At 44.1% G+C, this 14,864-nt stretch overlaps 3 protein-coding genes across 5 annotated transcripts in view; 2 read left to right on the top strand and 1 right to left on the bottom strand.

The window, feature by feature from the left end:
• The first annotated feature begins 511 nt into the window (after positions 1 to 511).
• Positions 512 to 3,947, top strand: LOC130383743 (protein adenylyltransferase FICD-like). Of its 3 annotated transcripts, none has more exons than XM_056591512.1 (3): positions 512 to 588; positions 789 to 1,108; positions 1,453 to 3,946. In XM_056591512.1, the coding sequence occupies exons 2-3, from the start codon at positions 841 to 843 to the stop codon at positions 2,532 to 2,534; spliced, it is 1,350 nt and encodes a 449-aa protein (XP_056447487.1). In that variant the 5' UTR covers positions 512 to 588; positions 789 to 840; the 3' UTR covers positions 2,535 to 3,946. The 3 variants fall into 3 exon arrangements, with proteins under 3 accessions (XP_056447487.1, XP_056447488.1, XP_056447489.1); XM_056591514.1 differs by lacking the exon at positions 512 to 588 and having other exon boundaries at positions 595 to 1,108; positions 1,453 to 2,568; positions 2,630 to 3,947; XM_056591513.1 differs by having other exon boundaries at positions 579 to 1,108; positions 1,453 to 3,945.
• LOC130383741 (squamous cell carcinoma antigen recognized by T-cells 3-like) lies at positions 2,894 to 13,251 on the bottom strand. The gene is made up of 19 exons (XM_056591509.1): positions 12,809 to 13,251; positions 11,876 to 12,002; positions 11,652 to 11,756; positions 11,014 to 11,198; positions 10,730 to 10,835; positions 10,249 to 10,373; positions 9,357 to 9,512; positions 9,000 to 9,138; positions 8,368 to 8,475; positions 8,149 to 8,226; positions 7,979 to 8,037; positions 7,667 to 7,776; positions 7,302 to 7,414; positions 7,083 to 7,159; positions 6,685 to 6,856; positions 5,985 to 6,463; positions 5,549 to 5,701; positions 5,187 to 5,374; positions 2,894 to 4,485 (listed from the first exon to the last, which is right to left on the bottom strand). Exons 1-19 carry the CDS (start codon positions 13,073 to 13,075, stop codon positions 4,311 to 4,313), a joined length of 2,922 nt encoding a protein of 973 aa, XP_056447484.1. The 5' UTR covers positions 13,076 to 13,251; the 3' UTR covers positions 2,894 to 4,310.
• Positions 13,113 to 14,864, top strand: part of LOC130383744 (beta-1,3-galactosyl-O-glycosyl-glycoprotein beta-1,6-N-acetylglucosaminyltransferase-like) — a 36,697-nt gene continuing 34,945 nt past the window's right edge. The window contains exon 1 of the mRNA XM_056591515.1: positions 13,113 to 13,727. The gene's annotated coding sequence lies outside the window, so the exon portion shown is untranslated. The remainder of the gene's footprint in view (positions 13,728 to 14,864) is intronic.

Genomic DNA, 14,864 nt, shown 5'->3' with positions numbered 1-14,864 from the left:
GACAATTACTTTCTCATTTGTTATCATATGAAATACTATTACAAAAACATTCTGAAACAAACCTCCAAGCCAGATTGCTATGATAAATTTACGAAAGAGTAATACTGCCCTCCTTCGTTTTAAGGCTGAATTTCAATTAACGGCATACCCCACAAATTGCATACTGAAGTCATGAACAAAGGCTGTAGCACGCCGACTATCGTTTTTAGTGAATTATGGTACTTTATTTAGCTTATTTATTCATTTATTTACAACCATATATTGAATTATGTTGACGTCCCTCGTTTGCTGATATATTAATAACATTAGTCGGCTAAGATTTATATTATTATCATGTATTTTTATTTCTTATTTATATTTCTCGTTTTATGAATAAAGCAGGCGACGTTATTTTTTCCAAGTGACTCGTCCACAGCATCCAATCAAATATGGCTACGACGACATTTTTGCAACGCTGTTGCCAGATGCTTAGCCAATAAGCAACGATTCAAAAAACCGCTCTGGCCAAAGACGATGGACTATCTCTACTAGTCCCTCCTTTGATTGCGGAAGTGAATGTAACGTTTTACAAGGATCTGATTAGCGGCGGTGAGTGTCGTATCTTTGGGCAGTAGTATTACAGAACAGATTCTGACATGTGGTTGTTTTATTACCGCTGATTTGTTGTGTTCTATTAATTTATCTTTACGAAGCTCCTTGATAACGCGTTGACCCCCACGGGCGAAGATTATAAATCTTGACAGTTACAGCTGTCAATGTAGAACTTTAACGCCTTCCTCCGGTTTTAGTTGGATAGATGGGGCATCCGTCATCTGAGTATGGAGCAAGGGAACGTCGACAATGACTGCAACAACGGTGTGGCGAGACACCGGCGGTCGGCTTCTAGGAGGATGGGGTCCACTTCTTTGTGTTCTCGTCGGGGCTCTGATGGCACTGGTACTTCCCCGGGTGGGAGTCGAGGACGAGTGCTGTGCCAAATTAAAGGGCATTGCTCACGTACGGTGTCAGGTGTGGGGAAGGTCTCAACGGCACACCGTGCAGTCGACCAGTCTCACCGTCCCGTTCACAGCCCTCGACCTCCTTCCGTATAGGTCCAAGCCGAGCAAAGGTAAAAGAAAATGCAGACGTTTAAAATATTTCAAATGATACCACTTGCCTTATTCTTTACTTTATAACTATTGGCTGATCTCCAGCACTGATACACCTACTTTTGTTCTTGGTTTGAAGTCATAATAGAAGTATTATTAATTTCCCGTCTGTATTATATAAAGTACAGCCTATCTTATCTTCTATCAAACATGCTTATCTCAAAGTAGGAAGGAGAAAGTTTTCCTCAAAAGTTAAACATTTAAAATGTATTTCACTAATGTGTACTTGTTATAGTGCAACATCATTGCGTGTAAGGTGTTAAGGTGTGTTAAGGTTTGCTCTAAAACGCCGTCTTGTTTGCAGAGACGGAGCAGGAAGCACGGGCGGCTTTGCAGCAGGCTGTGGAGATGAAGAAACTGGGCAAGAGGGACAAGGCCCACAGACTACTGGTCCACGCGCTTAACATGAACCCAGACTTCGTGGACGCACTGACGGAGCTGGGCACCATCCTGGAGGAGGAGAAGGATGTGGTCCAGGCAGACCACCTCTACACCAAGGCCCTGGCCATCTCACCCTGCAACCAGAGGGCTCTGGTCAGCCGGGACCGCACGCTCCCCCTGGTGGAGGAGATCGACCGGCGCCATTTCAGCGTCATCGACAGCAAGGTGCGCCGGCTCATGTCCATCCCCAAAGGGAACTCGGCCCTGCGGCGCGTGATGGAGGAGACCTACTACCACCACATCTACCACACGGTGGCCATCGAGGGCAACACCCTCACGCTGTCGGAGATCCGCCACATCATCGAGACGCGCTACGCCGTCCCCGGCAAGAGCCTACTGGAGCAGAGCGAGGCCATCGGCGTGGACGCCGCCATGAAGTACATCAACACCACGCTGCTGTCGCGGGCCGGCGCCATCGCCGTCACGGACATCCTGGAGATCCACCGGCGCGTGCTGGGCTACGCCGACCCGGTGGAGGGCGGCCGTCTACGGACCAGCCAGGTGTTTGTGGGTCACCACATCCCGCCGCACCCCCAGGACCTACAGCGGCACATGGAGGAGCTGGCGCAGTGGCTCAACTCGGAGGAGGCGCTGCAGCTCCACCCCGTGGAGTACGCGGCGCTGGCCCACTACAAGCTGGTCTACGTGCATCCGTTCGTGGACGGGAACGGGCGCACGTCGCGCCTGCTGATGAACGTGGTGCTCATGCAGGCGCGCTACCCGCCCATCACCATACGCAAGGAGCAGCGGGTGGAGTACTACAACGCCCTGGACACGGCCAACGAGGGCGACGTGCGGCCCTTCATCCGCTTCATCGCCAAGTGCACGGAGATCACCCTGGACACACTGCTTATCGCCACGTCAGAGCACCCCGTGGGGCTGCCTGGGACCGGCCACGAACAAGCCTGTCCTGACTGCCAACAGACCATCCCCATCCACAACTAGGAGGCCAGAGAACATCCCCATCGACAGCTAGGAGGCCAGAGACACTCCCATCGACAACGAGGAAGCCAGAGAACATCGCCATCCACAGCTAGGAGGCCAGAGACGCTCCCCATCAACTAAGGGACCAGAGACCTGTCTGTTTGTGTGTAAGGTGAACATGCAAGGCCCCAATTAACCCACAGAAAAGCAATGAGGACATACTTTCAAGTGTTTCATTTTTTTGCCTAAAAAATGAACGTTCTCGTCTTTGGATGTTTGGCAATGATGAGCAGGTTTTTCAAAAAAAAAAAAAATAGGATTTTAGAATCACGTCTACTACTTACCTCCTGAAGCAGAAACTGCTGACTCATTGCAGTTAAATGCCATCATGTATTTATTAATTTATTTGTCAAATATTTGAGTAACCTGTGAATGTAAATGAGTAGATGGGGACGCACTGATCTACAATCAAAGAGGGCAAACCTTTAGAAATGATTTTATGGGAAAGCTGAAATACAGTTCTTTATTAAAACAACTTTAGAACATTCAGTCCAAAGAATTATGACTTTTGCAGCACATAAAGAAATCATTGTTACCTTACTGAACATTAAAAGGAGAAAGTCTGCCACAATTGATTGTTTTAAGGACAATCTGTATGCTTTTGGATATAAATTGAATGATGACTTAAGTTTATCCTCGATCAGGTCACTTAGGTAATAGAATCCACATATAGGTTGTAAGCCATCTTCTTCCAAAATCGAATGACTGAACAGTATGCATAAAAAAAGAAATCCAAACTGCATTCCAAATCATGCATTTCCACCCACACAACATACACATGAAAATAATTTATTTGTAACATGACTTTCATCAAAAATCTGCATAGATTACTTTTGAAATGCAGGGTATCTGCAAAGTAAACACTAATCTTAATCCGAAGAACCTAGGCTACAAAAATGTTAGCTAGTTAGCAAAGATTTAGCATTACCTTTACACCACAATAGCGAGGATAACTAACTTTCCTCCTGAACTAGTTTATTATAGTAATACAGTAAACCAAAGGTCAAGATTCACATTTTTTTTATATATAAAAGTTTCAAGATATGAAAATTAAACTTTTAGATTGGAAAGGGAAGATCAGATGATTTAGGAAACCTCTTTATTTCCTATCAGCTGTACAACTCGTGGTCTCCAAACCCCTTTGTTGGCATGTATTAGAAAGGGAACAATATATCTAACCCAACTTAGTCTTAACAAAACAAAATGTAGCAAAAGCTGTGGTTTTAGACTCATGTCCCGGACATAAGAAAGCAATGTATTTTATCCGACAGGAAATGGTGATTCCTTTGATTACTTTTTTTTAGAGTGTATTTATGAGCACATACACCATATTTACACAACTATTACAATACATAAAAATTGAATTCAAACTCTTGCATATACCCTTTTAAATCGAAACATTCACAAGAATATTTAAGAAAATACTCTGTTTTGTCAAATCCGCTTCCACAATAGCACAACAAAAACACACAATATATAAACATACACAGTAAATTATTATGAATTAAGAGTATCGCAAAACCACCTTTTGGAAAAAAGCATCAAATACAATTTCTTATCCAATAGTGAATAGTAAATCCACATTTCACTAGAGAAGTTCCAAGATAGACCAATGACTATGTTAGTCAAGACATTTTCACAGCAACCTAAAAAAAAACATAATTGAGAGAGAAAAAACCAATTGCCATCACTATCAAGACACAAGATGGCTTCCCATACAGAGTGGGTTTAGGAATTTCACTTTTTAAAAAGCATTTTAGCAAAGTCAGAGTTGGACAAAGGCTTTGCCGGTTTCTTGAACTCTTGGTCCTGGTCTGTCAGAGCGGTCCCGTTCTCCGCTTTGGCCACAGCCCCGCTGGGTCGCTGGAGGGAGCGCGGCAGCAGCGACACCTGGGTACGTCCTCTCCCTCTCCTACACACACACAGAAGAATAGAGAGGTTTGTCTTCAGTTCTACTGCTCTGCAGATCTCACATGATTACTGTTGAAAATTAGCCTGCTGGCTAACACTGGCGCATTTACAGAAATGTTAATCAATGTGCACTGTCCTTTAAATAAATACAAATACAAATTATACAGGGTTGACCAATTGATCTCTCAGGGGAGCCGTCATGCTTACCTAATCTCTAATATAGTACTGCTTTATTATATACAGTCTTATGTCGCTGATGCAAGTTTATCAGCTGATTGCAATTAATTTATTTATGGTTTACAAATTATAAATCATATTGGTTTATAACTTGTTTAAGCATGGCTATGGCCACAAGCTTTTTCCAAGGCCGTTTTTAGGTCAGGTAGTATCTATGACGATCTTAAGAGAGCCAGTTCAATTTCTTCCCGGAGTCGATTTGCCAATTGGTTTCATATCTGACAATCGGGGGTACTAGGAGAATAAGCACACACACTGCATTGTCTATCCAGCCAGTAGCAGCTGATGATGTAATTGAGCCAGCAGCCCATCACAGGTAGCCTAATAATCATAGTGCCAAAAATAGAGCCGAATTATCTAGAGAAACGACCATCTTGTAGTCTCGTGACTGGCACTCGTTTTGGATGAGCCACAATTCTGAACACATTGGAAATCTTTAAGGGAGCAGAGCACCACAGGACTTACGATCCATAGACCTGGCGAGGCATGGAGGTCGACATCGAGCCACCGAAACCGCCCTGGTCTTTCAGGTTCTTGCGCGGCGGGTTACTGATTGAGACCGAGATCTGGTTGTCATCCACCACAGTGCCATCCAACTTCAGCACCGCATGGGAAGCCTGCGCCTCGTCCGCAAACTCCACGTACGCCAAGCCCTGCGGATCCCCACAAACAGTTAAGGAACATTTCTGCATAACTCGTTTTCTCACGCCAACACGTATTCACCCAGTTGTAGCCGATTATCGGCATTGCTAGTTTATGTCACTGGAACAATGTAACCAGAAAACGTGGTTGAGGCATTTGGGCCGTCCACCCAAGGGTTTCCTCACCTTGGGCTTCCCAGAGCGATAGGTGACCAGGCGCACATCTTTCACGGTGCCATGGCTTTTACACAGCTCCTCCAGCTGTGGTTTGGTGCAGGAGAAGGGCAGCCCCGAGATGAACACCTTGTGTTTCTCTATGGCCGAGTTGTACTTGAACACCTGATGGGGGAGACATCAAAACAAATACAAATGGCTCACTAGGGCTGAGTATTGATGGAGAAAGAGCAATTCTACTATGAATACAATATCAAAACAACTTTTTTCCGGTACCCAATTTTAACATAGCAACACAGTCTGCAATAAACAAAATAAATAACGACGGCATACGGGATTACCGCTGACCAACAGTGCAAGCCTAAGCAACCCCTTTTCTCTCCCACTAACTAATACACTTCAGGAAAACAAACCCAAGGCCAATCTCTGAACCACCTGCACCATTTACCTTGAAGTCGGGGTTGGTGTTTTTGTCGACACACGGGGACACGAACATGGGCCTGCCTTCCACCTCCTGCCGGTCTAGCTTCAGGGCCGCGGGGACGGAGGCCTTGGACTCAAACTGGATGTAGCCGTAGCCCTTGAAGACGCCGGCCTTGCTGAAGACGGGCCGCACCTGGTCCACGGGCCCGCAGCACTCAAACAGCGCCTTGAGCTTCTGCTCGGGCTCAGCCAGCGTGTACGCCAGGTTGCTGATGAACACGCTGTTGTTGTCGTTGCGGAGCTCCGGCTTTTCATCCTGTTTGGCCTTGGTGGAGGAGGCGGAGGCGGAGGCTGGAGTCGAGGCCTGCTGCTGGGGTTTCTTAGCGCCCGGGGGGCCCTTGGTGCGGGCGGCCGGCGTCCTGCGGCCAAACAGACCCATTTCCATCTCCATGTCCTCCTCTGCGCCCTCATCCCCGGCTCCTTTGTGCCTCTTAGGTGCGCGTTCTGGTAGAAGCAAGAAGAAAACGGTGAACGTCACGTCTCTTCGGAGGCCAAAAGAAATCAAGGCGGTGTGGTTCAAAGTCCAGATAATAAACATTTTAACCTTGTCTTCTCATCCCTGCATCCGAGTGCTTCTTTAAACATATTGTGAGCCGTTCTGATTCTACAGAACATTTTTGGTATTCCCATTTAGGATGATCCGAAAAAAGACAACACACACACACCTGCGTCCTCATCCCAGGCCTGGTGGTCTGCGGGCGCTGCTTTCCTCTTGTCTCCTCCGGCCTTCCCTCCAGGCGGGCCCTTCTTCTGGGACTTCTTGTCCGCTTTAGCCTTCCGCTGCTGCTCCACCTTCCCCTCCTTCTGCACCGCCTGGTTGGCCTCCTTTTCTGCCACCTGGCGGGGGGGGGGGGGGGTGTGGGGCAGCAAGAGGACAAGTATTGACTCTCCACCTCAAGGTTGACAGGACCACTGAAACAAAGACCCTGGATACCGAAATAGTGCTTTCGGACTCACTAAGACCATGTCATGTGACACGGGGCGTATACAACTAAATATAACGTTGGCCTCCCCGTTGCCCTGAACCAGTTTGTTGCTGAGCGGGTGTTAGGGGAGCACCCACCTTGGCCTGCTGCTCCTTCAGCCTGCCGAGCCGCGTGTCCGTCTTCTGCACCGCCGCATCCCAGTCCTCTAGGGAACCTGCGGCCGGACACATGCGCCGCACAACAAGTCAGCTCGGGACGCGCTCCCCCCCCCCCGAAACACACACACACGATGAGGGCAACCCAGACCGACCCGCCAGGCAGTCACGTCGTCGCGTTGTTCTCCTTGTGCCACTTACCCTCCACTCTCTCAAACGTCAGCAGGACTTCACACACGTGCTCCGGATAGTCTGAGCTGCACTGGACGGCTCGGTGGAGCGCCTTCCTGCAGTGGTGTGCGTCTCCGTACGCCCTAGACGACAGCACAACAACGTTAGCCACACGCCCTTTATAGGTTGCAGTGTTTGTATTAACAACTGTATATTTACAGTTACATTTACATTTATCAGAAGCTTTTATCAAAAGCAAAGTACATTTGACATCAGAAAAAGAAACAACAATAATAATCACTGTCGGTACAGTAAGGTTGTTCATAGAAACAATGTTATCACGGCTCCGTTCATGCAGAGAACCTGTATATTGACCAGGGAATAACTCAACTGACCTTTCAAGGTTGTAATACTCTAGCCACATATTTGCAAATTTGGCGTTCCCCTTGGTCATGATGCTGTCCCACAGTTCCCGGGCCTTCTGTATGTTCTTGCAGTGGTGTGCCTGGTACAGAGAGAACAACACATGATAAACCAAGGGATATGCAAGTTTACATAACAACTGTATGAAAATGATTCAACCCAATACTACATTTATATAGCCAATAAATTCACTACAAAGAAAAAAAAAAATGCTACGTTATTTTTCTGTGCGTTCCTTTAATTCTGTGCGTTTGCATTAATTGTTTTTAATGCAACATCAGTACCTCTATCTTGGCCCAGATCTGCATTATAGTACAGGAAGGATCTCCACTTTCACTGAACCCTAGAAAAGCAAAAATAACCACATAACACAACCACTTAAAAACTCACATGATCAAATGCAAGCACCGATACGATAGTCAATAAAACACTGAAGGCCACATGTGCCACCTACTTTCTTCCACATCCTGTTTCAGGTAGTCCAATGCTCGAGAGAAGGCTGCCCGCAGCTCTTCCAACTCCTTGCTGGATTCTGATGAAGACGTAAAGATTAGAATTTTGCAATCCCTGAAGGGGAAACATAGGATTTACAGCAGCAAAAGAACAGTGCAAATCAAAAACGAGATGAGAGATATATAGGCATTTTTTACCGTATTACAGCAGCAGTTCTCACCTTTGCAGAAGTCGACGCGCCTCCTCAGGTAGTCAAGGTAGACTTGCCAGATTTCAACATAATCTGTGGCTTGAATGAAGCCCGCCTCTAGTGCCTTTTCAAAAACATCTACAACAGAGTTTGGAGAACACAAGTAGATAGTTCATACGTATAACACTGAGTCAACTCAATACACCGAGTTGTACTGCATCACAGGGGCCCATTAGCATCATGATGTCAGATTGATGAGTAATGCCGACCAGAGGTTCAATTCGAGCTAGCAAGCCAAAAGCTATCCCTTACCAGACCTATTGTGATGCTATGCCTCTGAAGATCACAGCCCTAACCTCTGATGTGATGCTCTACTCCATGCCTCTCTAGGTCCAGATACCATATAACGCTAACCTGTGATACTCTGCTCCATGTCTCTCTAGCGCTAACCTCTGATGTGATGCTCTACTCCATTTCTCTCTAGGTCCAGATACCATCTAACGCTAACCTGTGATACTCTGCTCCATGTCTCTCTAGCGCTAACCTGTGATGCTGTGATACTCTGCTCCATGTCTCTCTAGGGCTAGCTAGCATCTAGCGCTAACCTGTAATGATGTGATGCTCTGCTCCATGTCTCTCTAGGGCTAGCAGGTAGCGCTAACCTTTGACAATGTCATGCTCGGCTCCATGTCTCTCTAGGGCTAGCAGGTAGCATTTCCACAGTCCCATGGTCCACGGGCAGTTCCTGACCGCACGCTCGTGAGCCGGTAAAACCAAGTCTTTGATCTTCAGCTGGCGGTCCTGTTGAACACATGAGGAATTCATCGTGTTATATATCGGTCAGTCCATCCCGTCCTAAACTCATTTTAAACAGTTAACAATTTATTATGTTAATCGGATCGGACATTAAGAGAAGTAGTTGAACCCATGAATGCCTAGCATCAACTATTCAATGGGAGCACACCCTGCTATCGCTATCAGCTGACTGATCCAGTGGGCGAGATGGGAAGGACACTCACCAGGTAGTTGTTATATTTTGCCCACATGTCTGGCACCAGGCAGTTCTCTGCCAGTGCCCGCTCAAAGATGATCTGGATGCGCGCTGGATCCCCTTCCTTCAGCTCATACTCTATGTAGGCCTGGTACTCAGCGATCTTGGGAGGCTCCGCTACAAGCTACACACACACACACACACACACACACACACACTTTGCCGATTTCTTCTTCTTCTTTTTTTTTGTTCTTCCGCATGATTTACAGATAGTTCAATAAATTTTCATTTTTTTTAAATTGAGACATTGTAACATTTGTTATCATCATTGTGTAATTTTTATGATGTAAATTTTGGCAGGCTTAGCCTGGAAATCCAGACCCACATCTAGAAAGCTGTAGGGTCTGGCAACGAGTAATGAAAATGGCCCAACCAAGCATGCATTTGAAAATATCACTGGATAACACATATTGGATAACACTACAACCAATCAGAAGAATACAAGGGGTTAGGTATCCAGATCAGTGGAGCTAACCAATAGATAAGACTCTTGCCGTATCCGGTCGGTAAAACGGCAACGCGTTTGGCCGGCCTATAACTGATACATCGATGTGATTGGTTAATGTTCTGGGCCAGGGGAGGCCCAGAATATACACAAGTATATTGCTCGTTCCTAGAGTGACTCGCTGAGCAAATTCAAATTGTGCTCTTGCGAGAACTCTGGATTTCCAGGGTAGTATCGGCTCCAAAGATTGGCTCAAGAAAATCTGTATCGTATCGGCCCTAAAAAATCCATATCGGTCGATCCCTAATAAATATGATGAATTATGTCAATAGAATCGCCATGTGCTGTTGGCAAAATTAGCTCATAAGAATAATGTATAAGTGTAAGAAAAAAAAAATAGAAAGAAAGAGCTTACCAGAGTCTCCTCGAATGGCCTGCTCTTGGCCAGCTGCTGAAGGGCCTTTTTGTACTGACAGGTGAGCGTTTCAGGAACACCACGATCTGACCACTCCTCGTACTCGCCGTACGTAGCCTCCAGGTCTATCCGAACGCATGGAGACGATGCAGCCATCAACCAACATAATTTAACCTCATATCAGTAACATTCGGTGTTCTATAATTTAATTTCAATTTTTATAATTTAAAAATTGAAGGGTTCTTTGGACCAGGAAAAACCCAGCCATGTCTTGTATTCTACCTCTATAGACAGGGCAAACAGGCCAAGACATTGGTCAGGCCTTATCGACACTTTCCATAACCCCTTGTTCTTCCGCCATATTGAAAATTTTGATGCATTGTTGCGTTATTCTACTTGGGTTTCCCTACATGATCCATGGAGTGTTTTGGCCCGTGAAACAGAGCACCATCTAACAAAAAGCAGAAGTGTGCTCTCTTACCCATAAAAGGGATGGCCAGCTGGCGACGGAAGAGTGTGTGTATTCGCTCTAGTTGGGTGTTGTGCTTCCCCTGCTCCTCTGGCGTGGGAACGCTGCCTGCAGGAGGCTGGAGGAGAGTAGAGAAGGTTGTGTATAAAAAAGAAGTGCCACCCACTTTCAATCCAGCCACCTAGTTTCGGAGCCATTTCGTTAATTCATTTCACATTGAAGTTGGTGTGAAAGGCATGAGTACAAAACGATACAAAGAATTTTTTTCATCGTGTCCGAGGTGAAGATAGACAAACCTGTACACTGGACAGCATCACATTCTCAAACTCCCTGTAGGCATCCCACACGGTCGACCCCTTGGTCATATGGAGACCCACTGCCGTCAGGGCGCGCTCAAAAATGGATCGGACCTTCTCCAGGCCAGCAGGTGAACCCATGCCACCAATAGAGTATTGGGCATATTCAAGCCAGATATCTGGACCTATGTGTGAAAAAACAACAATTTAAAAAGTTAAGTGTGTGTGTAACTGTGGGGTTTGTTTATTGATAAATGTCGCTATATAACTGGTGAAATGAGGGCAACACAGTAAAAGGGTCTTCGTTTGTGTCTTTAAAAATTGTCATAAATATATGGCTTGTTAAGCCTTTTGTACTTCACAAAATGCTCTTCTACTGAGATTAAGGGCTATACAAATTCAATTAAATGAATATAAAAATGTGCCCCTTTTATATTGAATCAACATTTAGCAGCTGTGATAAAGGCCAGATTGTTACACATCTGTCCTACAGAATTTCATCTTCATTCCTAAAGTTACGTCACAATTCTAGTAATCTACCATCTCACAGAATATACATTCCCAAAATAGCAACAACCCCCAATGTCATGCACCAACACATCAAATCAAAGGCAGCAATGTCATCTTAATGTACTCACAGATGTAGTCTTTCACAGCCTTTTCGAAGAGTTCATAGATTTTCTCTCGGTTACTCTCCTCCTCTGTCAGGCGAATCTCATCTTTAAGCCACTCAAGCCAGATCTCTGCAGCATTAGTGGATTTTGTTATTACTTTAAAACTGAACAAGTCAACTTAGTCATTTATGGAATAACAACCCCCAACATATATTTTGCATCTTAAAATATGAGTCAAACAACATTACCTTCTGTGAGTGGGAAAAGTTCGCTCATCTTCTGTCTAGCTCTGCGAAGACGGCTCAGCTCTCCCTCTTGCCTCAACAGTTTGATGAGGTCCAAATGGCAGTTGTAGTCAAACACATTAATTGATAGCTGAGGGAAAAAACACAAAGTATGAGGAAGTAACTAAGGGATCAAGTCTTTGTTTAATTGAAAGTGCTGCAGAAGAAGAAATACCAAAGCATACACTTTATGATGGCAAAGATCCATTCCTACATTAGGCTGAAACATTATCTCAAACGTACCGTTTTTGTTAAAGTTGTCTTGTGATAATGAATGTGGTATTCAATTTCCTTCGATTAAAAACCTACCTCTATAATAATAGGTGATTCTAATGTGTGCTTCAAAACAGTTATATTCCTGTTCCTGCTACGTATCCCTTAAGGAACCCTTTGCGTTGAAGTGACTGAATTGTGACGTGATTCCAATGTTTGCTGTTAAATTCCTTGTTGTATTGCGCACGAAAAACAGCCCTGACAAAAGATTGATTGATATTTTTTATATATTCTGCGCCTGCTATTGTTTTCTTCCAATTATTTAGTTTAGCATATAACTTTAGGAATAATTATAATATAACAAAGTTGTATTGCATTATATAGGGCGTTTCAATATACCCAGCGCAAAACAAAGTGTCTGTGTATGTGTTTATGAAACCTCAGCCACTACTAAAGCAATTAACATTAGCAATAATAGTAGCTAAAAAGCTAACTATTAACGTGCCCTAAATTATGTACAGCAACTTAATGCCAGACAAGGCAGTACAATGAAAGAAACACAACATGCGTAAAATCAACGAAATGTCCTCCCTATGCATAAACGTTGGGTTTTTGTTGATCACTCATTCATTCTGGTTAGCTAATAAAGCTGCGTCTTCACACTAACACACTGGTTTATATTACCTGCTCCTCCAAACGCTGAATTTCGGCCTCGTTTTCTTTATCATCTTCCGATAAATCGTCTTCATCATCTTCTGAACTTTCGACCTTCATACCTTCCTCCTCATCTGAATCCATCTCTTCTTTAATTCCTGCATCTTCTTCCATATCTTCCAACTGCGTTCCCTTCGCGTTGCTTGACGCTGCCATGTTGGAAACAACCGTCTGCCTAGTAACAAATTTGTCATCGGGTAAAATCGCGAGAGTAGGTGCCCGGAACCAAATCAACATTACATTAGTATCGCGAGAGGCCGTTCAATGGCGACACGGTGGTCCCGTGAGAAGTAGCTGCTTAAAGTACTTTTGTTTTATTTTGGACTTGTATTAGGATAACAGTTTACAAATTACAACAATTCAAACTGTATATGTTAGCTATGCAGAGATTATTTCATGGGGGGGTCTCTGTGGCTCGAGCGCCTGTAGCATGGACCTGGAGGCAGAGTTCTTCCCCGCGAGTTTTTCGTCCTTCGGTTGTTTTAAACACAACCAGTAGAGGACGTAATTGTACTGATTTACCTGCACGCCATGGATACAAAGTATGGATGGAGGGGTGTACGAATATCATATTTTCTTATTTCTTATTTGGCCGCAAGCATTTTTATTTTCGCTGCATGGACTAGAAAAATAAACACATTCAAACACACAATTTATACTTGCATTTGGTTCTTGGAAGTGACGTTATAGGGAGAGAACATGCGATTAACCAAGATTGGAATCCACAGCCCTGTGGTAGTCTGAGATGGCTAGATATGGCCCACCCCCTTACTGAGTCAAGGTAACAGATATACAAGGAAATTATGGACTGAAACCAATTGCGAGAACTGAAATGAGGCATGATTGATCATTTGGCCATAGGACAGAAACCACACACAATCGACATAAGGTGAGTTCGGCACAAAATAATGATAGAAAATATATAAATAGGCTTTATATTTTTTATTTTCTAGGTGAGTCCTCAACTGTTGTAATTCTTAGGCTGTATTCTTTCTTTGTGTTTCCCTCTGCAAACTTTGGTAGGCTACCACACTACTTCAACAGTGTTGCACCTAGAGACTAATTTCCACTTTTAAAATGTTCATATTTGCCTTGAATCAGTTTAACAGAGTTGTCGTTGTCCATCTGTTCTTCATGACCACCGTTAGATCAGCACTATTCATTCCGTTTTTTAAAGAATGTTTCCTTTTTTAAATATTCAACTTAAAAAAAAAACATTGTATAATTTAAAGTCAATCGTTTGTGTGGCGACCGATTGGACTACAATGGGTCCCTACGGATACTTTCTTCTCTCTTGACACGGTCTTATGGAAGCATATATGTAGCAAAATTCAAATGGCAATGCAATAAGCAATTTCAATAAGTCATTAGCCTACATTACGCAATTGACAATTAATTGTAAATTTATAATGTAATTTGTAAATACCTTATTCAAAGTGTATTTTAATATGCAAAGTGACGATGCAATCCTCAATTAAATTTGCAAAAGTTGGAACAATAAAAATAGAGCAAGGTACGTTTTATTACTCTGTTTTCTGGGAATAATTGACGCAAGCAGAAACCAGAAAACAAATTTCAGTTAGATTATTCGTTTCTTCGTTTTGTCAAAAAAACGAAAATCAAAATTTCAGTTCGTTTATTCGTTTTTTGGTTCTTACTGAGCGAAACGAATTTACCACTCAATATCTGGTTTCCGCCGGTGGGCGGAAACCAGTGCTTGTTGAACTGTGCTCTTCATAATAAAAGTTCTTCCGTTTGATAATGTCGACAAAAATATTACTGTATTATAGACGCTACCAAACACAGAGGACCACACCACCCACAGTCAAGCCTGACACGGCTTCAAATAACAATAATAGTATTCCTAATCATTTGAAAATGAGAACTTATGAAGTTATGATGACTTCAGTGCAGTTGATGTTTAGCCACAGTTAATACATGCAGAGTAGACCTGAGGGCTTTACTACGACATCATTGTCCGGCTCTGAACGATGCGCTCTGTGCGCGTTCACATCAAAGGAGCTGC

This window comes from Gadus chalcogrammus, chromosome 6 (genome assembly GCF_026213295.1).
Source record: "Gadus chalcogrammus isolate NIFS_2021 chromosome 6, NIFS_Gcha_1.0, whole genome shotgun sequence".
Taxonomy (NCBI): Eukaryota; Metazoa; Chordata; class Actinopteri; order Gadiformes; family Gadidae; genus Gadus; species Gadus chalcogrammus.
Note: the sequence above shows the minus strand (reverse complement) of the source record. Positions and strands in the feature narration are given on the sequence as shown.